This window comes from Schistosoma haematobium, chromosome 2, assembly GCF_000699445.3.
Source record: "Schistosoma haematobium chromosome 2, whole genome shotgun sequence".
Classification (NCBI taxonomy): Eukaryota; Metazoa; Platyhelminthes; class Trematoda; order Strigeidida; family Schistosomatidae; genus Schistosoma; species Schistosoma haematobium.
In genome coordinates, this window is record NC_067197.1 from 27,939,505 (window position 1) to 27,965,831 (window position 26,327).

The 26,327-nt window shown below is 35.9% G+C and overlaps 1 protein-coding gene across 1 annotated transcript; it reads left to right on the forward strand.

Annotated features, from left to right (window-relative positions):
• The first annotated feature begins 8,196 nt into the window (after positions 1-8,196).
• MS3_00006628 (uncharacterized protein) lies at positions 8,197-25,330 on the forward strand. Its single transcript, XM_051214797.1, has 10 exons — positions 8,197-8,230; positions 11,955-12,416; positions 12,453-12,596; positions 12,635-12,791; positions 16,620-16,925; positions 18,442-18,563; positions 20,452-20,584; positions 23,215-23,381; positions 24,433-24,479; positions 25,151-25,330. The coding sequence occupies exons 2-10, from the start codon at positions 11,964-11,966 to the stop codon at positions 25,182-25,184; spliced, it is 1,563 nt and encodes a 520-aa protein (XP_051067984.1). The 5' UTR covers positions 8,197-8,230; positions 11,955-11,963; the 3' UTR covers positions 25,185-25,330.
• The last annotated feature ends 997 nt before the right edge of the window (positions 25,331-26,327 follow it).

A 26,327-nucleotide genomic window follows, 5' to 3' on the forward strand; every position in this document is an offset into this window, starting at 1 on the left:
GGTTTTCAGATGAACAAATGTTATTGGGTGAAATTGAAGCTTTCGTTTAGCGAGCTTGAGTCTCAGTTTAAATTTCAGCTACCGAATGACAGAAGGCGAAGTAGTCTGTGCTAGCTCTGTTAATGGAATTTCTTAGTTAATCGAACTTTCTATAGAATGTGTCGGTAGACGGTGCTTTGTTCACATGTTAAGGTAAGAGCTTCACCCATAAATGATCCTGTTAAAAGGTCAGCAGTCAGATGACAAGTGGTTTGTTCTGGGCATGCGAAAGTCTTTATTGTGTTCTCGACAGTGTTTTTCATTGTAAGACAAGGAAAACGAGGGTATGTCAGATACAAAATTATTATTATTACCACGTTTTTCTAGTGACGTCGTTTATGCTGAATAGTCATCAGTGCGGTCATAGTACTCGAGTACGACAGAGTGGTGATACACAGTAGTTGTTATCATGAGATGTGACTTCGACGCTAGCTGGTTGATCACGCCATTTCCGTTTCACTCGAGCAAACCCCGAATCATTCAACACAGACAATTGACGTTGGTGATCTACAGTCTCTAAACTGTCCACTAACCACATTTTTCCAGCCAGATAACCTAAAGCTAACACGTACTGATTTTTCTGACGTCCAAATACAAAATTCATTATCCACACAAGCTACCCTTGATAGGGATTAATTTGGATAACATTCTGTTATACGGAACTTTGTCAAAGGCAATAGCGAAGTCCATGAAGGCTACATCGAAAAGCAGCTTTCGACAGTGAAGCGCGCATTAACCTTCTCGAGCTAATAATAAGTTCATGAATAACCTGTCCTAAAACTGTGTTGCTTCTCGGAAAAGATCATATTTTCATTTCACTACCTAAACAACTCTTTGCGAACAACCTTCCATAAAGCCCAAACAATCACGTTTGTCCAGCTTACGATATTATATTTGTCAGGTTTATATTCTCTACCTGTTTGAAAGGTAGAGCTTAGCATGATGTTCTTCTAGTAGCTTCATAATTTACTTAGAAAGAGTAAAACATGTACTGGGAGATTTGAGATGAAGTCTGACAGTGTTTTTAGTAGTGTAGGATGCATTTCACTTGGTAATATATATTTAACTATATCCAGTTTATTCGGTGTACCAAGGACAGCCTGTTCTTTACTGGTCACAATATCTAGGGTGTGATAAAAAGTGGTCATAGTACTTAAGAGGAGGTCGTCTTTATGTTAAGTTCTCTAGTTCATTAACGCAGAATACGATCTACAACTACGCACTCGAACGTATGGAAAACCACAGTCGCAAATCAGAAGACAAGAAAACAGGAGGAATTATTATCGGATACGAATCAAAAATGTACAGGAAAACATGTGTATTTATAGTTATTAGCGTTGGTTGTATTATCATTATAATTCAGCCCATCCGCAAAGGAGCATTTAGATGGTGGTTGGAGGTAGTCAACAGGAAACCCTGGACCCGGGTTCCGTGCTACTTGGCACTTGTCAGCAAGGTGTACCTGTAATCTTGAGGGAACTGGTGCTCCCTGGCGGATTCGATATCGTGTCACCCAGCTTCACAGTCAGAGACGTTACCACTGAGCTATCCGCACCGTGAATAACCTCCTGTAGGACTGAGATGTAGTCACAATTAATTGATCACTGGGATCACAGGGAGCACCAGTTCCCTCAAGATTACAGGTACACCTTGCTGACGAGTGCCAAGTAGCACGAAACCCGGGTCCAGGGTTTCCTGTTGACTACCTCCAACCACCATCTAATCTCAATACATAGTGCCCGCGGTGTCGAGTCACCTAGACTGGTGGCCACATTGCAACATGATCGATAGCATTCGATCTGCACTGATAAGGACTAGACAAGCATGACATTGATCACCACCCAGTGATCAATCAATTGTGATTGCAAAGGAGCATGTTAAACGTACGTCCAGTCGTAGCATGCCACGCTGATATTCTAGAAAGCTCCATTATGCTCTGATTGGATGAAAACCCTTCGACTCCTTTGGGGCCTCTGGAAGCCCTGTAGTACTTTCCGAAGGCTGCCCCAGCACTTTAATGTACATTGTTTGCCTAAGAAGTCTGTAAATATATGAACTTCACCGTCACCAACATCTAGAGTTGATGTCCATGTATTTGATACGAATAGAAATAACAGAAATATTCGTAAGGCAGTATAATATATATAATATATATAATATAAACTCCGTCCGGAGTCCTTCCTGTGGCTACTGCCGGTCGCAAGCCCGGATAAAGGAGGAGGGTTGGGCATGGGGTTAGCGACCGAATCCCACAGAAAACGAACTCGCTAAAAAACGCTGACCATAAAAAATTATTCAAACGATCTAAACTCTGCCCTGGGAATCAGAAGGTCTTCATTTAGAAGAGTTATGACGCCTCATGATGAAAGCCGCGTTCCCTCGAAAGTCACGAGGCCGATTCCCATTCTGACAACCAGAGCAACCATTTATTTAGGTACATAGAATGCTCGTACAATATGGTAGACCGGGAGAATCTTCCAAATTTCTGCTGAAATGAAGAGATACAACCCGGAGGTGCTTGGGATCAGTGAAACACATTGGATGCAAGTTGAACAACAACGACTAACTTCAAGAGAACTTCTGTTATATTCCAGCCATGAAGAAAAAAATGCCCCACATAGACAATGAGTTGCATTAATGCTGTTCAAACAAGCACAAAATGCACTTATAGGATGGGAATCTCATGGACCAAGGATCATCAAAGCCTCCTTCAAAACAAACAAAGAGGGCATTTCAATGAACATCATCCAATGCTATGCGCCTACCGACGATTACAATGAAGACGCTAAAGATCAATTCTACGATAGGCTGCAGTCAATCATCGAGAAGTGCCCAACAAAGGACCTGACCATTCTGATGGGAGATTTCAATGCCAAGGTTGGAACGGACAACACTGGATATGAAGACATCATGGGACGACACGGACTTGGAGAAAGAAACGAAAATGGTGAGAGATTTGCAAATCTATGTGCCTTCAATAAACTGGTCATAGGCGGCACCATATTCCCACATAAACGCATACACAAAACCACATGGACTTCACCGGATCACTCTACACAAAACCAAATCGACCATATTTGCATCAACAAAACGTTCAGGAGGACTAGAGAGGACGTGAGAACCAAGAGAGGAGCTGATATAGCATCAGATCATCACTTGCTGGTCGTCAAGATGAAGTTGAAACTGAAGAAACACTTGATAACGGGGCGGACAATATCACAAAAGTTCAATACGGCCTTTCTTCAGGATACTAACAAACTCAACAAATTCAAGATAGACCTCAGCAACAAGTTCCAGGCCTTTCATGATCTACTCAATGGAGAAGGAACTACTGTGGCGAGCAACTGGAAGCGGATCAAAGAGGCAATCACTTCAACATGTCATGAGGTCCTGGGTCACAAGAAGCACCATCACGAGGAATGGATCACTGTTGATACACTGGATAAGATTCAAGAAAGAAGGAACAAGAAGGCAGCAATCAATACCAGTCGAACAAGAGCAGAAAAGGCCAAGACACAAGCTGAATACACAGAAGTAAACAAACAAGTGAAGAGGAGCATCAGAACCGACAAACGTAAATATGTGGAAGATTTAGCAACGGCGGCGGAAAAGGCTGCAAGAGAAGGAAACATGAGACAATTGTATGACACGACAAAGAAACTCTCTGGAAATCGCCGCAAAGCAGAACGACCAGTGAAAAGCAAGGAAGGCGAGGTAATCACCAACATTGAAGAGCAACAAAACAGGTGGGTAGAACACTTCAAAGAACTCTTGAATCGACCAGCTCCACTGAACCCACCCAACATCGAAGCAGCACCCACGGACCTCGCAATCGATGTCGGCCCACCAACAATTGAAGAAATCAGCATGGCCATCAGACAAATCAAGAGTGGCAAAGCAGCGGGACCGGACAACATTCCAGCAGAGGCACTAAAAGCAGACGTAGCGGTAACTGCAAGGATACTCCACATTCTCTTCAATAAGATCTGGGATGAGGAACAAGTACTAAGAGACTGGAAAGAAGGACTCCTGATCAAAATACCGAAGAAAGGCGATCTCAGCAAGTGTGATAACTACAGGGGCATCAATCTTCTCTCAATACCGGGAAAAGTCTTCAACAGGGTATTGTTAAACAGAATGAAGGACTGCGTAGACGCCCAACTTCGTGACCAACAGGCAGGATTCCGTAAGGATAGATCGTGTACAGACCAAATCGCAACTCTACGGATCATTGTGGAACAATCAATTGAATGGAATTCATCACTCTACATCAACTTCATTGACTACGAAAAGGCATTTGATAGCGTGGACAGAACAACACTATGGAAGCTTCTTCGGTACTACGGCATGCCTCATACAGAATTCCTATGATGGATTAAACTGCAAAATTGTGCATGCAGGACAGCTGACAGACTCGTTCGAAGTAAAGACCGGTGTCAGGCATGGTTGCTTACTCTCACCCTTTCTCTTTCTCCTGGTGATCGACTGGATCATGAAGACGTCAACATCTGAAGGGAAACACGGGATACAATGGACATCTAAGATGCAGTTGGATGATCTAGACTTCACAGATGATCTAGGCCCTTCTATCACAAACGCAACAACAGATGCAGGAGATGACGAACAGTGTGGCAGCAGCCTCAGCAGCAGTAGGTTTCAATATACACAAAGGGAAAAGCAGGATTCTCCGATACAACACAGAATGCACCAATCCAATCACAATTGACGGAGAAGATTTGGAAGATGTGAAAACCTTTACTTATTTGGGCAGCATCATTGATGAACAGGGTGGATCTGATGCAGATGTGAAGGCGCGGATCGGCAAAGCAAGAGCAGCATATTTACAACTGAGGAACATCTGGAACTCAAAGCAACTGTCAACCAACACAAAGGTCAGGATTTTCAATACAAATGTCAAGACAGTTCTACTGTATGGGGCTGAAACCTGGAGAACTACGAAAGCCATCATCCAGAAAATACAGGTGTTTATTAACAATTGTCTACGCAAAATACTTCAGATCCATTGGCCGGACACTATTAGCAACAACGTACTGTGGGAGAGAACAAATCAGATCTCAGCGGAGGAAGAAATCAGGAAGAAGCGCTGGAAGTGGATAGGACACACATTGAGGAAAGCACCCAACTGTGCCACAAGACAAGCCCTCACACGGAATCCTTAAGGCGAAAGGAAAAGAGGAAGACCAAAGAACACATTACGCCGAGAAATGGAGATAGACATGAGGAGAATGAACAAGGATTGGATGGAACTAGAAAAGAAGGCCCAGGACAGAGTGGGTTGGAGAATGCTGGTCGGCGGCCTATGCTCCATTGGGAGTAATTAGCGTAAGTAGGTAAGTAAGTAGGTAAGTAAGTAAGTAAGTAAGTAAGTAAGTAAGTAAGTAAGTAAGTATAATATAGTGATTTTAGTTTTCGGTAACACGCCAAGTTTGTTTTTGAATAGCTTCAAGGAAGTTGCTTGGTACTCATAATGAGATAGACGATTTCAAGACTTTACTGCTCGGGTGAAAAATGAGTCGTTCCTGAAATCGAGTTTTCTGTGCTGTACCGGTAATTTCTGGGTGCCAGCACCAGGATTTGTGTTATGACCGACTCTTAATACGTGTTTCATTGCATGGCCGAAAGTGTTTGGAATGAGGATAGTCAATAAACTGTTGAATCCGAGCCACCTACATGTTATGACCTAGAATCGCTTTTACCCCGTCGATACTTTGTCATGAGTCGACCTTGATCTGTCTAGTCTAGAGTATGACCTTGGCGCAATAGGCTGAGCGGTTTAACCTTGAGGCTAGTACGCGTGAGTTTGAGATGGAGTAGAGAGAAAACTATTCTAAAACCTGATTGGCTGGCAAGCACACAAGTGAGAGAAGACAAGACAATTGGAACACTCTGAAATCTCTGAATTCGGATTAGTGCAAAAAGGTACATGAATAAATAAGTGAATATCCTGACCACAACGTACGATAAGTTGGGAAAATACAATTATGTCCAAAACTGGGAATTAGGGTAGAAAATAAAGTGCAAAATATTATGTTTCAAATTACAATGGTTTCGGAACAAACGGGGTATGGCAATGAATGATACATCGAACAAAAGCTCATGTTCTGTAGAATAAAATAGGGACAAAAATAGATATAAGTGTTTTACAAGGTTTGGATAAAATGAAATAACGTCCCAAGAAATAGCTTTCGTCGTTTGTCTGGGCTTCTTATTTCACTGTTCACAACATTATACTACTTAGATTTGAGCCTTCAGGGTGATTTCATTGCTCACCTTCCAGTGCACTCTCAAGAATACTTATCCTTCTAAAGCGATTAAAGAAACACTGTATTTCTACACTTGCTGCGAAAAGGCAGCAGTGTAGTGTCGTTGAAAATCGACCTTGATTGCTGTTTGAATTCTTGTTGACTTGTCCTCATACACATTCAATCTGAAAGCAGATGCAGAAAATCTACCATATGCGCGTGATCAGATTTTCAATAATGGTATCATTTTGGTGGACTGTCATTACAACCACAGTAAATTTGAGATGATTCATTATTACGCACTTCAGTGTATCATAGCTTCAATGTACGATTCTATGTTATTGACCTCAGGTCAGCTGATGATGAGTTGCCTCTCAGTTATTTCACTGATGCATCTCTGAAGTGCCGTAGAAATATGATTGAATAATATTCCATTTGACATTAAATCACCAATCATTTCCTGCTACTTTCTTATTAATATGGAGACTGCAGTTCTACGGATGCAGTGTAGTTTGTGTAAGTGTGAAATATTTCTAATCTGATTGTTTGCTCAAGTCAAGTATCGAAACTGAAGTATTCGCTAGTCGTAATACAAAGTAATGGAAGTCAGTGACTTAGTGTACGGAGTCACTGGAAAAATAGAATTTTTTAGTGACATCGGACATATGGGGATGTAATTCTACCAAAAGCAAATATTGTGTGTAAATAACTAGTAAAAGAACAGTAATTAAGTGTTCAAATTATTCCATATTTCCGGCAAGTCCCAAGATTGGGGGGGTGGAAGATCTTCGCTGTGACCTAGATTGCATCTCAAAAATTGTATTCGCGTGAGGTGATATGATCGACCCTTATGAAAACTTTCTGGAGGCCATTGATAACGAAGAAACGTATAACAGAAATAAAGTGAAGCATACAGTGTTCAATACACCTGGTGAAAATTTATGCATTGTCCTTATATCTATATGCCGTGACTGATGGATTTGAAATAGGAAGCATGATAATTATCAAATCAATGCACAGTGAACTGAAGAACGATATTAACCATATTCTACGGTTTTTATAGTCGATTCAGAACGATATTTTCAGCACAAGTAGCTTTGAGGTTGGCTTCCCACTGCGACAACTTTTTGATATAAATGGAGTGCCCTCATCTGTCTCAATCGTTTTTACGACTCTCGGTTTTTTCGTTCGAATTATTGGTCGCTTTAAGTTCTGTGTTGGTCCTAATTTGTTATCGATGAATGTACCTTATTGAAAATGAAGTATTCACGTACTCCATGCTTCTTTTATAATTATATTTATCGGTTAAGTACCCTACATTACTTTGTGAAGTTTTTGATGTTGATATGATGAATTAAAAGTCATAAACAACTTTTCCGAAATATTTAATTTAGTTATGTCACCATTTTCTGCTGTTCAGTTCTATTTTTTTACAGCGAATTCTGGATCTGACACATGTTGTGCAGATCTTTTCGTTAATTTGCAATTACTATTATATCGTTTACAATTTTTAGATTATATTATCTGTGGATGACGGGGATCCTGACAGCTGTTTTCTTTTCGCGTCACTTGATGTTATTACTTTGGTGGTAGTCATGCTAACTGACCGTATTGTTTGCTAATTTTATAATTTTTGACTGGATGAATATATAATTGATGGATGGTAGCTTTATTTCTTGCTGTTCATGAAAAAACTATGTAAATGTAAAATTACAAGAACCTGTCCAACAAAGCGGTTAGACTACCCACATTAGACAGCACCCAGGGCGCAGAGCTGTGCGAGAAATCAACAATCGGGTTATGCAACTGATTGATTTGCACAAACCCCTTACAAAAACACTGTATGTTAGAGTCTTTAACCTTTATGATACTGAAGGTCTTATATCGCGCTGAGGTTTGGCGGAAAAACAATTCAAATTTATCAGGAGGTTGGTATAATTGTAGCTTTTAAAAGCAGAGTGTGATATATATCTTGCAAACAACCGTCTGAAACATCTTTTGATCAGTTTTTAACTCTTGACTTGAAGTGTGGGTAATTTTATTTAAACATAAGGAATCTGTGAATCTTCTTTACTAACATAAATATATGTTGATACAGATACACGGTGCATATATTCATCCACATTTTAATTGCTGTACACTCTCGTTACTTAAGCTTGTTCAAAGTACGCAATTGAAGCTTACGAATTAATCAGTGGAATTTTATTTGAAATTAATTAAAACCAATTGGTAGACAAGTGAACAATGGATAAACTTAAGTAAACAGATAATTAATAAAATTCCTATTATAGATGAGTATTGTAAATCCTGAATTTAGTCCCTTCAACATTTTGCCTCTGGTATCAAACTGTCGGGGATCTCCATAAAGGTTTGAACCTCTTGCTAACACCAATATTTTTCTATATATGTAAACATATTGGTGATTTAACGTGCTGAAATAGATTTAGTAGAAATATTGGGATGCTCACTAATCAGTTATCAGTCGCATATCTTTATTATCTAACACTTGGATCCAGTTGTTCTAAATTTTAAGAGTCCTCATGTGATTACTTATGAATGTTTTCCTCAGTTGTCGCTCTAGGTGTTCTTTTGGATCAATTTAAAATCGTCGTTGTACATAAATCTGTGTTAGGGTTCTAACCAATGGCATACCAAATTTTGTAAGACCCGTGTACTACACTACTCGTGTTTTCAGCTGCTGTCATGAGATTTAAAATAACAATGATCCAGTTCACTCTTTCACACACAACCGGTATTAGCAATTCAGTTTTTCAAAGTCCTATCCTCAGTTTCCCAAAAATGCAATTCGAACTGCGTGTTAAGACTTTTCATACCCGGATTTTGTGTCACAGTGTTTCACGCCATTAACATTATGTGGATATCTAAAACCCACTTACCGGATGAAAGTCTGAATATTCAGTTGATCTCAATTAGATTTTTCTAAAAGATCAACAAGATTCACTCTCTGCATACTCATAAACCCGTTAGTGTTTTCTGACAATGCTTTCAAAATGGACAGTTTTGAAATTGCGACAGTCACACCCTGACTAGATGCTTGCTGACAGTCGCTTTTACACTGTCATTTCAAGTGGTATAGTAGGAACTTTAAAAACATAGATATATGGCGTCGCTTATTCGTTCTTTCCGTCCACATCTCCGCTGATTAAGTGAGAGATGAGTGCTTTCAATGCCCAAGTGAGCAGGGTTGTATAAACTGGAAACACTTTGAATGTGACCAACGTTTATTCAAATCTACAATCCTATTAAACGACATGATAGATTGATATAAGCCGTTGTGTATACCAATACAGAGTGAAAAAATATGTGATCACTGCATATGGAATCGCAACTCCGTCAGTTACATCGTACGCATTCACACATAATTCATGATTTTTATTCACGTGTGTTTGTTTATATTATTCGTTGTTTATTTGAACTATATGTGTAAGCGAAGTCAGCTATTAATTTTTACTCAACTTCGCTTCACTTCACCCTAAACTTGTGTCGTACATGGTTGATCCGTTGACCCCATCTGAAACATATTCTTCTTCACCTAACTTTGCATGACCTTTTGTCTCTCAATTTGTCTAAATAATCTAGTAATACAACAAAATTAAGTCGAAGTAGATGTAAGAAGCCAAGGGGTATCAATCACAGCAGAGTCGGAGTATATCATAACGTTTTCATTGGACAGAATCGCAAGGCATTCGAACTTAATAAACTTATTAAAATTTACAGGCTGAGCCAAGACATTATAGCAATAGATACCGACAGATATTACTATCAACCATAATTAGTGAGATTCGATAGACTTCCATTCCTTCTGCAGGAAATACTCGGACACTGGTGCATGAAAACTCTCCTCATCGCCTTACTGAACGCAGGGAAGTTCAACATAATGACTGACCCGAGTTCATTTCCAAGAGTATGTTCAGGATATAACTAGCTAGGCACTTAGCTGACCACGTAGATGTTTACTCTAAAGTAATTTGGTTGGGCTTTTGATCTATTGTAAAACCGTTTGTAGAGTCTTTTAGCGACCTGAACTAAAAGATTATAAAAACGTCGGTAAATTTATAAAGTCTTAAGTTCAGACTAATCAAACGTTTACCACAGGATTGTGAGCGATAGCAGATAACAAAAGCGAGGTTAATGGAAAAGGGAGTCGTGATAAATAGAACAGATTAATTATTTAAATTGAATAGAGGAATGGGTTAATTAGCCGAATTTCGATGAAACTTCTTTAGAATGTTGGAATCTCGATTTCCTTTTTAGGTCAAAAGGGTAAGTCTCAGAGTAGAACATTTTAGGAAACGATTCAGCCGAAATATAGCTACTGTTTAGTTGCCTGCTTCTTACTAACAACGTGAATTAGAGATCGACATGGGATATCCAGCCATTAATAAAGATGATAAAGGGTAGCGCGCATACTTGTTGACCCTCGAAAATTTGAAGGCAGTTTAAAGATAACACTTCATTCATCTAATTTCTCGAGATTGCCCTTTTATCACGAGAACTGGACAATATACAGAGCATTCTTATCCCGTTGTGGAGCAATGCAAATATGTTTAAGACGCGTCTCTATCCTTCTAAATGTAACTTATTGCCTAAGACAGGTTTGCCTCAACGACGCAGATGCATTCATTCTTTATTTTCCTTTAGTTCATGAATCTCAAAATCCCCTTTCTCTTCTTTGTTTCTCTTCTTCCTACATATAACTCTCTCTATCCCTATTGATACTATTACCACTTCTATTAATATTGCATTTTTCAGGATAATTTCATCGTGTTGTAATCGTGTGGTGTGAAAACTTGGACTAGTGTACGTTTGTGTGAGGTTGTACTTTACATATAATTGACTGACTGTATCAATACCTAGTCTGACCACAGGGAGTGGAATGGCTGAATACGTCAACTTTCCCACTTTCTTTGGGAGTCCAACCGGTTCTGGCGGGTTCACATTTGACGAAACGTCGGGACGTCTATAAAAAAAATCAACTTTTGATGCGACATGTGGTGACTTAGAGTTGTTCATGCTATTCTCATGTTCAACACTCATGATTGGTTGACTGAAAATATTGTATACTCAGTCTTTAGAACTCTGTATTCCATTTGAACAGATTCTTTGTTTCTTTTGTTAACATCTTCCCATTTTTTATATTTTTCATGCATATATTTCTCCTTAACAAACTTGACCCATTCAGGAGTACAACTGTGGTGTGTGCTACTTAAGTAGACAGATTTAAGTAGTATGTATCACCAATCAAAAGTGGAATGCCTGGCGGTAGAAGGTTGAGAAAATCGAAGAGAAGAAAACGAGAACAGAGAGTGATTGATATAAAACCGAAGGAACAATAAAGTCTGAGACGATTGATGGATATTTTGCAAATGATGTATTTACTGTATGGATCTCAGATTTTACAAAGATATTCTGTAATGTATGTGAATACATTAGGTTGTCCCCACTAGTGTTCTCATTCGGTACACAATGAATTCAGGGGTGAAAACCGACTATCTAATGGATCATTTTGTGGTGATAAAACCAGATTATCTTATTTTTGGAATCCATCTGATGAGTAATACTAACTTAGTATTTTAATTTTCTCTAAACTTCAGTAAAGTTGTTTCTTTCCAACTATTTAAATTTAAACAGTTAACCAAAATGAGTGCAGATGATTTCGATGAACTAATTACGGAAACATCAAGGAACATTAACGAGCTGATAATGCTGTCCAACTCTAAAAAATGTGATGCAGAAGAATTTGATGAGTTGTTACGGTCATTTCTTCCTAGTCAAAACCTTGGTGATAGGTCAATTCATCTGACAAAATTTCGTACAAAAGTTGCCGTAGATATACTGTCAAAAACCTCGGTTTTCGTAAATCTTGTGTCAATTTATCGAGAATTGGGAAGAATGGCTATTCCTTTGAGTTTTTTAACATTAAATCCACTTCCCGTTGATAAATGGGTCCTCAAACTTATCGACTTCCAACAATTTTTGTCAAATTATATGACCGTCAGCATAAGCTTTACACGGAAACTGATCAAATCTGATATATATTTGACAGAAGTACGGCGTATATTAAATGCTACCAACACCATGAAAATGTCCGAGGTTTGGAACGCTTTGTTTTAAAATATAATTTAGTAGCTTGTACGATCATTAATGGATCACATTATCTCTGGATTGAATACTGCATTAATTTATGAAAATGAGTTTATTACACAAAGGCTTAAAGATTATGGTCTACGTGATATTTTATCGCGTTGTACTTGTCGTGATCCAAAAATTAAGGTTTGAGGAATTATTTCCAGTTAATATTTATTTTCCAGTTGGCCATAACCATTTTTTTAACGTTTACCTACACTGATATCAGTCAACTTCATCTAAAGGAAGAATCCATTGAGTTATTCTTAAACTGCTTTGATTATTTTATAGATGAAGGAATTGAAAGTGATGATTTGTTTAGTGCCTTTCAGTTTAATAAAGGTATGCTTTTTTTCAAACAAATAGTTTCTGCAGTCTGAATTATTTATTTTATATTTACCAAAAACATAAGGTATAACGTAAAACAGTGATATGTTTGTGGAAAACGGGCCCATCTTTACATTAGTTGGAGTGACATAAAAAAAACAGGTGAGTATTCCTGGAGACATAAAGTTAAGCCAGCAAAATATACAGTTTGGATAGATATATAGTACTGGAGTGTTCTTTATTTACCAGACGAGTCTCCAACTTTTCTACAGTTTAATCATAACTAGTAACCAACAGGAACTTTATTGAATGACCAATAATTTTCTTTACATAAATAGACTTCAATATCACTTGTTTTATCTACTGAATATGTACAATGACATTCAGAAAGTTTTATTATTCAAATATTCAAATTTCAAAGGTCTTTGGTACGAATAAATAGTTGATTAATGACTTTGAATTTGGATTTAAAATTTGTCGGTGTTTCACAGGTTTGTTATCCTTAATCTTTAGTTAAATTTAGAATATCATAAAGCCAAGATTCGTATAAAGCTTGACAGACTCGGCACCATATACCTATTACAAGAAATGTCTATTCTCATCAGTGCCTGCCGGTCAGTTGGAGTCAGATGTAGCCCTCAAAATATTGTGAATATGTCGGAAATTTTAGTGAACAACACTAAACCATCATACCTCAAGCTGTCTAAAGTAAACTCATATAAGACAGTGGCTCAATTGCTTCTTGTTTATTTAAAGCCTAAATATCACTAACAGCTGGGAACCAAGTGTCTGTCTCCCATTAATACTGTTAGTAGTTAGTAGGTAACTGGAGAGCAGTTCAGGACCTGTTGGTTGTTTCATGGAATTTTTCATCGATTATTATGGTCACCTAATATGAGGTTCGACTGAAAATTGGTCTTTGTCTGTGACAGTTTTATCTAGGGCTACCTTTCAACCGATCTTGACAAGTCTACAGAACTATTTTTTGTTGCTTAGCTCTATTTTTTCTTATATTTGCTTTGTTACCGTTCCTCAATATAAGTCATATCGGTCCAAATGTATTCACCTAATCTCTTCATTTACGTCTTCAACTTATTACTACTCAACACATTCCCGTCTTCGATTTCATCCGTTCCTCTTGAAGTGTGTTTTCTATGCTTAGTTTTCTACTACCATTGATATTATTATTTTAATTCGTCTGATTTTAATTTTACTGATTTCACCTTATTGTGTGAATATAGAGTGTAAAATCCTAAGTATGATACTTATATCAGATCCTACTTCAGTAATGATTGACGAAAGATCTCAGTTAATGAGTAGATTTTCTGTTAGTTTATGTTCAGTAAACGTTTTTTAAATTGTTCGAGATGAATTTATGAAAACTTATTGATTCAAAAAAGGCCATCAAAATTCATTGAGTTTTGATAATCTTATGTTCTAGATTTTCAACAAACATCTCAAAATGACTGTATGAGTTTAACTAGCGAGTCTTTAGTGCTTCACCTATTTGACACAGTTTTTAAGCAAAACAAATTTTTTGTATTTGTTGCAAAAGCTTAAAATGACGGGTACGCATAAAACAGCATAACGATGAGAAACGCTTAAATTGAACATTTAAATTAGTATAACCGTTTACCAAATACTATTGTAGATGATACTACTTACCGGTAAATCCCTATTAGTCTTTCTATACACTTGTGAAACTGTATATTATAGACATTGGGATCCATTTTAGGCGTCGGAAAATTAGTCTTATGTGAGTTCTTAAACGTGAACTAAAACTAAATGATGAGGTTGCTTACCTGACTTTCTTTTTTCAAAACTGTTCAATGTTTAGTGGGAATGCCGGTGTGTAGTATTTATGAACCTATTTGTATTCCAGATAAATAAAAAAAGCACTCTATAATTGGCAGAAAAATTCAACCTAAGGCCTCCCTGCGGCGCTTCTGGGTAGCAGGGGCAACCTTGCTAGCTAACTTAAGCGTTCGGCGGACATCGAACTAGTCTACCACTTTGCTGCAAACCGAATTGACTGGGTTCCCGTGAGGTGCCCGAACACCGATTACCACGACGTGCAATGCTAACCAGCGTTCGGGATGGTTGGAAGAAAGTTAAGGGCGGCCAAACCAAAACGTGGCATCAGTGCTTGAAGTCACTAACTTCTAGTCTGAGCCATGTTGGTAGATGCAGATTACCTGGTTGGGGTCCGCGTGACTTTCGTAACCAATGGTTGGAGACTCTTGGTGACACGGCTCAGAATCGACCACAATGGCGTCGGTGTATGCACTCTCTATCTCCCCTTAAACTAAGAGATTAAAATCACTTTATATCTTTCTTTCTACGAGCTAATTCTTTCTTCCTGTACTATATCCTTATTGCAATCTTTCTTTTATATATTACCACCTCTGAATTAACTACTTTTATGGATCCGGTGTCCATCTTGTTGTGTTAATGAGGTATGGCAACTTGGACTGATGCATATATGTGCCTGGTCCTACGTTGTAGCTGACTGACTGAGGTGCCAAGCGTGTATGCTTTTGTATATGAATTGCATGAGTTTCGGCTTGTGTGGTTTATATATGTGTGCAGAGGGTATGCGCGTGGGTTGGCACAAGGAACATAAACTGAAAAATGTCTGCCTTGTATTTAATAAAATCAGCAGCCTAATCCTTCAGGCCGAAGACATAATAAGAAAATATGGTAGTAAATACTAGGGCGAGGTGATTATCAACCCTCCCTGAAAGAGTGTTTATGTTTTTGTGTATCGTAAATTGCATAGGTGAAAGCCTTTATATCAGTGATATTCATGTTATGCGTCAGTGACAGTCAGCTGTAGCAAATCCGTTCAAAGGTATAGGTCACCATCTACCCACCCAGACGAGCGAATATACCTATATATATGTTATGGAATGGATGAGTAAACAATTGTGTGTCACCAGTGTTCATGTAGTGTATATTTGCTCACAAGGTAAGTATATTTATATGTATAACTGGTATGAATGTAGAATATACTTGCCCGTGATATGACACCCGTGCGCCAATACCGAGGGGTAACGTTTTCTTCACAAAATCACATCCATGATGTGGTTCTATGAGTTTTAAGAAACAGGAACCATTTCCAGAAAAACCAGTGTGATTGACTAGCCTTAGAACGGCTAGAACATCGCATCCCATTACTGGTAAGGTATAAAACTCAAACTAAACTGTTACATTCTGACAAAACAATATTATTTTCAAAAGAACAGATTTCTCGCTAGTCCAAAAGCTGATACTGATACGCGGTATACTACGCGCCAACCTCTCAACTGACTACTTGAACAAGAACACAAGAGTGAGCGAAAAAGTGCATTGGGCTACCGAATGAAATACACAAACACTTATATATATACCACTGTATCCTTAGGAAATTGTCCCTATTGAAATGCACTTGATCTTTGGGTCACTTCTGATCGCCGTCGATTGACTTTCTGCTACTTCTGATTGACTGCACATCTCAGGTATTTAAAAAATAACTGCTCGTCAGACAAAAAGAATCAACTAATGTATGTAATGACCAATAAACCACGTAAACGTCCCAAATATGATTTAGTCAATATCGTTAGAACCTACTGTTTTATATGGAAGAAATTAAAAATTCATTCGTTTCAAGTTTGTACTGACATGTTTTTCTAGCACAACGTGAAAAATTTCTTAATTAAAATACCTTAATACCAACATTTACCAGCATGCTAGTTGTTTGACAGCAATATAAATGTTTATTATTTTAGTTACACCTATTTTGTGTCTCATTGAAATCTTTCACAAATGGATGATAAGCATTCTTCTTCTTAATATAAACTTCAGTGCTACGTATTTTGGCTTTGGATGGTGAGAATAGAAATAAGTTTGCCCAGCGTGATATTGTGGGACGCCTGAAGTTATTGCCGAAATCTTTATCTCATGGTACAGATGAAATATCATTGACTACACGCATTTTATCCTCGAAACTTTCAAACGACGATGCTATCATGGAGATAAAGTTACTTGCGATGGAATTTTGCAACAATGCGATTGGAATAGAAGATGAAGTTAAAACGTTCACTGAAAGCTATAGTGATGATGAATATATACCTCAATATCCATCGTCTGAAAATGAAACTGATGACGTAGGTATGTAACAACGTCAATTTAGTACTGTTCTTAATTCTATTTTTACATAATATCATACAGAACAGTGTTTTTTGTGATTGTCATATACACTGGATAAGAAACCAACCTAGCGCTTAATCCAAAAGGGCTTAAGGTGAGCTTTACACAATGCTAAATGAAAGCTATCGGAAATCATGGAAATTGAATATTTCATTGCACAGTAAAATAGGTTAGCCTATGAAAAAGTCTCATGCTGTGAAGTTGGATGATGCGGGATCTAATCTGCCTGGTAGTACTAGTTCTCTTGCGAATAAAATTATGTCAAATCGCTCGAAGCCTAGATCAAGGCTATCCTATCTACCATCTCCAAATAGATAATATTTCAATGCAGTACATCACATGTCGAGTAACTCAAACTATTAGCCACATTAAAGCTTGGTCGATAGAACTCGATTATTTCGAAAGAATATTCCCTTTTTTCATTGGTAGAGATACTTCGCTACTGTACGTTATTCGTGCTGTTGATACAGTTTATATACTCTTTGGGTTTCCAATTACATTGCAAAAATTTGCTTTGAAACTGGACCACAGAATTTCAGTCTGGCTTTTGTAAATGAAGTCCGCACTTAGTTTAAAGTTGTCGTTATTACATTATGATTCAGTTCTGGCTAAATCCCTGAAAATAGTTTTGGATATTTAGTATTTCGAAGTTTATATTTTAGTTTTGAATTATAATTTCATCTATGGTGTACACTCTATTCCTTTAGTGTTTACCTTTTTAAAGGTATAAACTTAATAACTTATTGATATTTTAGTACGCTCTTAATTACACTAGTTTTAACGATATTGTAAGTAAATCTATGTACAGCAGCTTTCCACCTAATCATTGTTGTCGTTTGGTTTTTATTATTAACCCTCTTATTAAGATGTAACTAACCCCCTGCATTAAGTGGATCTGGAAAGGAGAAGAGAGTTATCCCTATTCGATCTGCTGTCGCACTATTCCACTTTATCGACCAAACTTTTGATTAATTAAACATTTTTGATAGTGATAGTGAACTACATGACCTTAACGTTAGCTGTATTTATACTGGCAAGTTTTATAGTATTTCAAATTGTTTAAACAACTAGTATGGGACTGAGCGGTGCGTATCCACGAACCCGCCAGGGATCGAACCTAGCACGTCTAGTTCTTACAGCTAGTGCCTAACCTTTAAACTACTGAGTTGTTATTCACTGGTTTGTATTTCTAACTTTAGTCATTTCAAGATATTGCAAGACTATCATCCATTGTCACCTGTCAGTAGCTGCTCCACACCCGACTCCATTGACCACTGTTTGTCACCAGGATTATGGCAATCTCCTTTTGAGGTTAGTTGCCAGTAGGCATATTACATAATTTTGTCAAACTAAATCAACTATCATAAGTGTTGATTAGATTCGAGATTTTGATGCCGGAATCCTATCTAAATCCGATTTTATAATCATATGTAATTAAATTATTATTATTATTATTTTTATGGGTATTATTTCATAGAATGTAGTGAAGTAATAAAAGAAAAACCTCAATTGAATGGTCATATTATGATTAGCTACAGTCATGATGATCAGGAGATAGCGATTAAGATTAAAGAAAGGCTTGTGGAGGAAGATATCAAGGTATATCAATTTTATTTTGTAATTTCAAATTTTTAAACATTTTCTAACTAAATTTTATACAATAATTCGCTTCTATCCTCCAAACATATACTTAAAGCTAGTCAAAAACTAGAATGAAATGATTTAAAGAAAGAAATGATATTGTGCAATGAGATGAGATTCGATAAATCCCATCTTCAAATTCATAAGCTTTAGTCATGCAGAAATGTTTTACCTGATTGTAATTTAAATTGATGTAATACTTTCAAACAATTTGTGTCATAATATTCTATTTATTACATATATTAGTAGTTATCTTAAAACTTAATCAGATAATGCTATGGTTACAGGATTATCTTAATCGGGTTTCGAAAATTTGAAGGAAAATGCCAATGAAATTAGCTAAAAAGAGAAATATATTTTAGTTATTTTCATATTTAATAGGAAATTTAAATTATGTATGTTATGCTTCTTTTAAAAGCATCATGATTCAGGGGTATCATTCGTAATAATAGTATATTTAATCTATTTTAACTACGAATATTGGAGTCAAGCTTTACACTCAATATTATTACTGAAAACAAGTAGAGCTATTCAAGAGGGAAAATTCTATATACACAAACCGTACAGTATCAACGATATGACTTATCATATGTAGGTTTTAAATAGCAGTTTGGAAAACGGTAATATCATCTTATTTATTAGTAATTCTGTGGTAAGAAAGGCTATCAGCAAATAAATAAAGCTTTTTATGTATTGTTATTCTCTCAAACAGCTATGATTGTAAGCGTCTTGAAAATGGCTTGTTGGCGAATTCTGTTTTGATAACTCATTATTGAAAAATAAAGATTTCACTCATAAGTCACTTTTCAAAAGAATATTATTGACATTATTTAAATCTCATCTCTTTACAATCTGCCGTAAGCTAACGTCAACTTCTTTAAAGCTTAGACTATTGGAGAGCTCATAATATCCTACGATTTGAAGCGGGTATATGATGCGATATTTATCAGACAAATTCGTGATTTACATTTTTAACTTGAGGTTATTTCACACTTTGAAACTCATATTACTACTTCAGGATCAGTCTATATCGAAAGTTACTTTAATAATAGAGTATAATGTCTAGACATGTTGACCACTTAATTGAATAGTTCTATCATCTGTGATATGGTCGGTGTTAATAAACCATTGTTTATTCTTATTATCCTTCATTAATTTTCGTTTTCCTTTTGATTGCAGTAACTTTATTCTTTTGGTCATCATGCTATCGAACCTATTTTCACCGTATTAGGGCGATATGTGTAAGCTTAAGCAGCTGCAATATTGTCTGAGATTTCACACTGTATACATTCATATCTTACTGTCAAATTGTCCAACTTAAATTATTTACGCCTAAAACGTGTGTGTGATGTTATCAGTTACATACCATCTCTTTCGAAGAGTATTTATCAATAATTATAGTTTATATAAAGTCCAAAAGAGTTAAGGCCTATAAAATAATGGTCAAGGGTTGACATTTAATCCAATTACTTATTATATGTTAAATTTATTGACCGCATTTTCATATTCTATTTATTATCTAAGGGATTTCAGCGAGCTGAAACTCTCAACTACTTTTTGTCAAGATTTATTTCAAATTTGTTTTCAATATTTGTATGAACACTTATTGTCCCATTCCAATATTTAAATGATGATCACCAATACGAAAAGAAGTTTCAAAGTCCTTAATTATTGAAATATGTAACATTTTGCCTTTGAATTTACTGTAGTTCTAAATCGGATTGAACATTTTTGTTGTATAGTTCAAAATATTTTCAGTTGCAAAAAGTAATAGGTGATGTTTTACCTTTCACTGTTATGCGCCATATATATGTATAGCTATCAAAAACTCCTTTTATTTTCTCAGATTTGGATTGACAAAGAGCACATGGTCCAAGATGTTAAGATATTAGATGCTATGGCAAGCGCTGTACAAAATGCTGCAATTGTATTAATACTTTTTTCTAAATCATACCAAGATAGTGAAAACACTAAAGCAGGTAAGTACGAAACTGATTAAATTCTACATAGAAATAATATTATTGAAGTGTTTATTGAAATTTCATCAAGAAATATCAATCCAACTCAACAGTAGAAACAAAGTCATTTATAGAAATCAACAAACTGTCCATCCTACTATATATAAAAGACAAATAAGAAATTATCAAGAGATTATTGAAGCTGTTCGGAATCGGTGTTTCACATAAACCAGCATAATCACTTCAACTAAACCTATGCAAACCAAAGGACGAAATGACAAAAAATAATCAAACGTCATCTGTAAAATAAACTGTTCCAGTTGCAGAAAACGCTGTTTTGGACAAAGTGGATTCCTCTTTCATCTTTGCCTGCATTAAAATCAATTATCGGTCAAATTTCATGACATGTCCTTGATTGTATTTTTGCATTTGGACACTCATTCGACTGGAAATATGTTGAAATCCTGGATAGAGAAAGTATTAATACCATCAGAGAATTTTTAGAAGCTTGGCACTCAGGTCAATCAGCAATCAACAAACACAAACAATCTATCAATCAATCAGAAAATTTATGGACAAATATGAGACCAGAAGTTAGATCAAAGGGAGATACAATCAAAGTATAGAGGCAGATAGTGACAGGTTAAAAGTCAACAGTAACCAATCTAGATCGAGGTCAACAGGACAAGCTGTGGAGTGACTTCTACATGAGGTTTGTGCTGATGATGTTATTCAGAAGAACAATGAAAGATCCACGATCAACCCATCCAGCTCAGACAACCGAACTTCACCGAAAATTTGTAAACTGTAGTAAAATGACTGCTTAGTCGGTTGAAATTCAACTTTTCAACTTTAGGCCATACATTTAAAACCTTCCATATCTATTTAAGCTTTAACCACTTGGTAGTATCAGTAGTAGTAGTAGTTTTTATATAAACAGCATGGTTTATAGCTGAGTATATAAAATTTAATTCGGTGATGAATAATTTGCATTATTATGTTGATAAAAAAAGGAAGAAAATGACTTTTTTCGCACTTTTTACTTTATTTCCCACATTGCCTAACTGTGAATATAGTATTGAATTAATTTAAACTATGTGGTTCTAAGCTTAAAAGTATAGGTTGTTGATCAAACCAACTTATGAATCAGTGACCTGTGAATTTAAGCCACATAGAATGTGAGGCAGCTTCTCGCTAATTGCATTAAAAGATGGTTCGCATGACATCCTAAATTGGTTAAAGTTAAACCTGTAACCCACTGGATGCCTATTTAGTGGTTTAGAGGTTAATCCCTCTCCATCAGGCCTGAATATCTAGGGTTCGATCCCCGGAGAGGGTGCATACTACTGAGGAGCTTCATATGAAGACGAAACAGCTGTCCAGTGTTTTTTTCTAATGGCTGTCTGAATAAGATCGGTTTTTTGATGCTAACCAGTTATGCTTAATGTTCGGACACCGATTTACATATTTTTATAGTATTAAACATTTTTACCATTTAAGTTCTTTTGTCATATATACATTGCACTATATGTATGAATTATTTAGTCATATATCACTTTTACATCGATATTTGACACGGTACAAAAACTGGAGTTTGCCTGAACTAGGTCATAATATTTATACTTTTGTGATAAATTGCAATAGTATGTACTTGTTGCTATTTGTAAACATTTTTCATCATTGTTCAATTTCTAATGTAAACGAACATTGTAAGGTTTAGAACTTATTAAAGATCATTTTTATAACATATGACTTTATTAGTATACTACGTAAGCGGTGGTATACATTTATCGTCAGTTCATTATGTTTTAAATTTTTGGTCTAAAAATAATAAAACTAGTTACATGCCAATTTTAACGAACAAACGGTTTTGTAGCTCATGATGAAAGCACTCTATGAATATATATGTCATACCACATCAGCACAAGCAGATGAAATTATTATGACGAATAGCAAAGGGATCAAAATAGTTGCAATATCCAAGATAACCATTAGAAATACGCCTGAAGAATACAATGGAAAGCTATATATGAAGGAATACTGGGAGTCATGGTCTAGAGGAATGTTTCGATGCTTTTGGGACCGGTTTTGATCCATGTTACCTAGATTATTCAACCACTGGTCGCCGTTGTCGCGCGGACCCCAACTAAATATTATACATCAACCACTACGGTTCAAACCAACGGCCAATGATTGCACGGACTAATGCCACATCTACCGATTCCTACTCCATCCGACATTGTACTTCGTGGCAGGCAGTGGTTGAGGGCATGTCTGAGCAATCTCAGATTTACGAATATATCAACTGATTTGCCATTGCAATCGGTATTTTTCCTAGAGGATATTAAAAGTTCGATAAATTCAATCTTTGAATTTCCTAGTCACATTAAAGATGACTTATTATTATAACCAAGAGAGTACCACCTGTAAATATAATTTATATACAAATGGGTTATTTATCTAAAACCTTTTAACTGATTAAATACATGCGTATAAATTTTGTATTTTTGGCTTTAAATTAATTGTAGATTTTGTCATTTTCTTTTATAAAACCATTGTTTTGTTATTAAAACTGTTCTAAACAGAGTCAACCAGGCTTAGACTATCAACTTTTTTCTCTTTTTTGTTTTATTCTACACTTCACTTCATAGAAGCGGAATATACTCGAAAACTAAAAAAACCGCCTATTTTTCTGCGTGTTGAGCGAGGATTTGTTCCAGACTCTTGGTTGGGTTTCATGATTGGTGAAAGTCGTTATATTGATTTTTCAGGGAAATATCCTTTTGAAGAAAAATTTGAAGAACTATGCACTACGATTGTAAGTTTAAATATTTTAAAGACCTGCATAACTTCTAACTGATTACATTTTCAGCTGTTGAATGTCTTCAGTTTTACTGATTGTACATTTCTTACGCTACATTTCCTCTCTTGCATCTCAACTTTTAACTTAGTCGACTTAAGATTCTATTTTCGTATTAGCAAGAAACTTTGAGAACTCAGTCAGAAAGTATGTAGGTATGCTTGATCTAGTTAAAAAAAACCAACTTATTTCATAGGCGAAACCTCTTGGTTTTGATAAAGTTAGTGTGTGCAGTTTTTCTGAAGAAATCGAGACATGATATTTACCTGACCTCATAAAGTCTATGTGGTTAACCTGCACACTATTGACGCTTCGATTATCCGACAGTTGGTCAACTGTTTCTCGTATGCGTAGCGTCTGAATGAAATCTGTTATACACTGTTTGGCTGGATGGGTTTGTCAGAAATTGAACGGACAAAATAAAGGCTGATTAATTTTTCCAGACTTTTCCTACTCTTCCGTAAACTGAATTTCGGAGAAAAACCTAACTTCTTACATAGAAACAAATATTCTGATGCAATTCTCGTCGATAACTTTAACGGGGGAACAGGTAAATTTACTTATATACAAAAGAAATGAAGCTGACGCTTTCGTAATTTTTATTCAAGGGAATAGATAAATAACATTTTGATGCAAAGTTGACACTTGATTATATCAGTTAGTAGGTTTTGCCACAGTGTTTATCACTAAGTAGTTATTAAAATGTCATTATTAAAAACTACTGTTTACATCAAGATTTCTATTTTCAAACTAGTTTGCATCTATGGTGCGTATGACACTACTGATTAAACTAATATAAAGTTTTTATTGTGTCACTTTGATACTTTTATTAACTCATTCAAGTATCTATATAGTTATTTTAATTGAAAATGTCACTTTCCTATTCAGGATAAGTGTGAATCTGTATTCGAATTTGGAGTTAGTTTTGTAATATATCATTGGACATCATGGTGAATTCAGTCAGCCTAATCTGTGCATATTTATATTTTGTTTTTCTTTCTGACTACAGAGTAATATTAGTCGAGGATCGATCACTGTGAAACGTGAGAAACCAGTGTAAGTTGTTTGTATACGTATTAGTTGTTAATAATGGACTTGTTCATCATTAAATTAATCTCTTTTTGAAGTTTTGTTATGATCTAATATGTTTGAGTAAAGATTTAAATGTGAAATTCTTATACAAGGTTGAATATGAGAGGTTGGTTCAGTTTGTCGTCTACTCAGCTAGCTAATCTTGCAGTTATATCATGCTCAGTTAAGCGAACTGATAAAACCAAGATAAGATTCGATATTTTTTATAACTAATGTTAAAACGTTTTGCATAGGAATCTATCATGCTTTTCATAGATCGTTCTAAAACATAAACACAAGAAATCTAAATTTCTCAGGACGTTTCCCTCATGTATAAACATCTAAACAGAGATCGAATCACGACAATATTATTCACTAAGTAAAATGCCTTAAGTATTCTTCCGAATATGAAACATCTGGATATGACAGATAATGACAGTGTGTTGTTGTGCGTATACATTTAATTGGTTCTACAATGTACATTATGAGTGCTACACTATAGTAGGATCTCGTTAGGTTGTTTTATTATGAAATTCTGTTTCAGATAAAAAATATATAACTTATGTGGTTCACTATTTCTAACTCACTTCTTATGGAAGAAAGTATTGTAGATGTTTGACCTGTTTGTGTATTTACAATTCCTCATATTTTATCAGGGAAAATAAACCAAATACATGCGTTTCAATGTAATATGATGATATTGGTGATCGGAATGGAGAATCCACCTCTTCTCAATCAATTCGATCTAACTTCTAACAAAATCCTATTTATCTACATACATATATATGTGATACGTTTTCTGTTCAATAACAATGATGCTTGATGAATAATGATAACAGAATTTAACTATTCTTATTAGTGTATTGAGTTATTTTTTCATTAACTTGAAAAATTGCAACATGTATTATTATAACTTAGCAAACAATTTTTGAGGATGTCTTTTTCTATACTACTTTTTATAACTTTTGTCTGATGTTTATCATCACCACTTTTTATTTATTTATCAGAAATACTACGTCTTTCTAATACGCTTGTTGTTTTGTTGTATTACATCATGGTAGTATTTAAAGTGGTGGTAATTCCCTGTGGAAATCATTTTCTGTATATGAGTACTGAAGTTTATGACTTTATTCAGTTCAGATCTATAGTTCATTGGATCGAATTAAAGTAGAAAAATTCTTAAGTTTCTGTGATTTGTCGTTTTCTGTGAATATAAAAGTTTATTGTTGCTTCGTTGATTTTTATCTTGCTCACTATCTGCACACCATGAAGGGTGGTGTTTATAAAATTGAAAGGATCAAAATCGAGCGTCAGATGCTTAAACTGGGATAGTGAATATAGAGAAACCACCTCAGCATGTTGTAAAACCGTAATTCAAAACCAATGGTGGACATAGACCTCAAGATACGGAGCGGACGAGTAGATTACGAACCTATTTTGGGTCTTGAGTACCGTGATATGACGTCTTTTGACACCATTAAATTACCTAATGGATTAGACTGAAGGTCCTGGATTCAAATCCCGCATGCGGGATCTTGGATGCACTGTGTTGAAAAGTCCTATATTAGGACGAAACGGCCGTCTAGTGCTTCCAGGTTTTCAATGGTGGTCTAACATTTATCGATTTATGATCTCAACCAAAAAATCGACAATCTTCACAATCACATACTGATAATAAGTTTAATTTGACAGTATCAGTAAAACTAGTTAGTCGATTTCGTAAACCACATCTTATTACACAGACGGAAACAATTTTTCTCTAAATAAATTTAGTTTTTATAAAACTAGGATTTCAGACTATGATTTTTATTAGTAATCATATTGTGTGGAGAA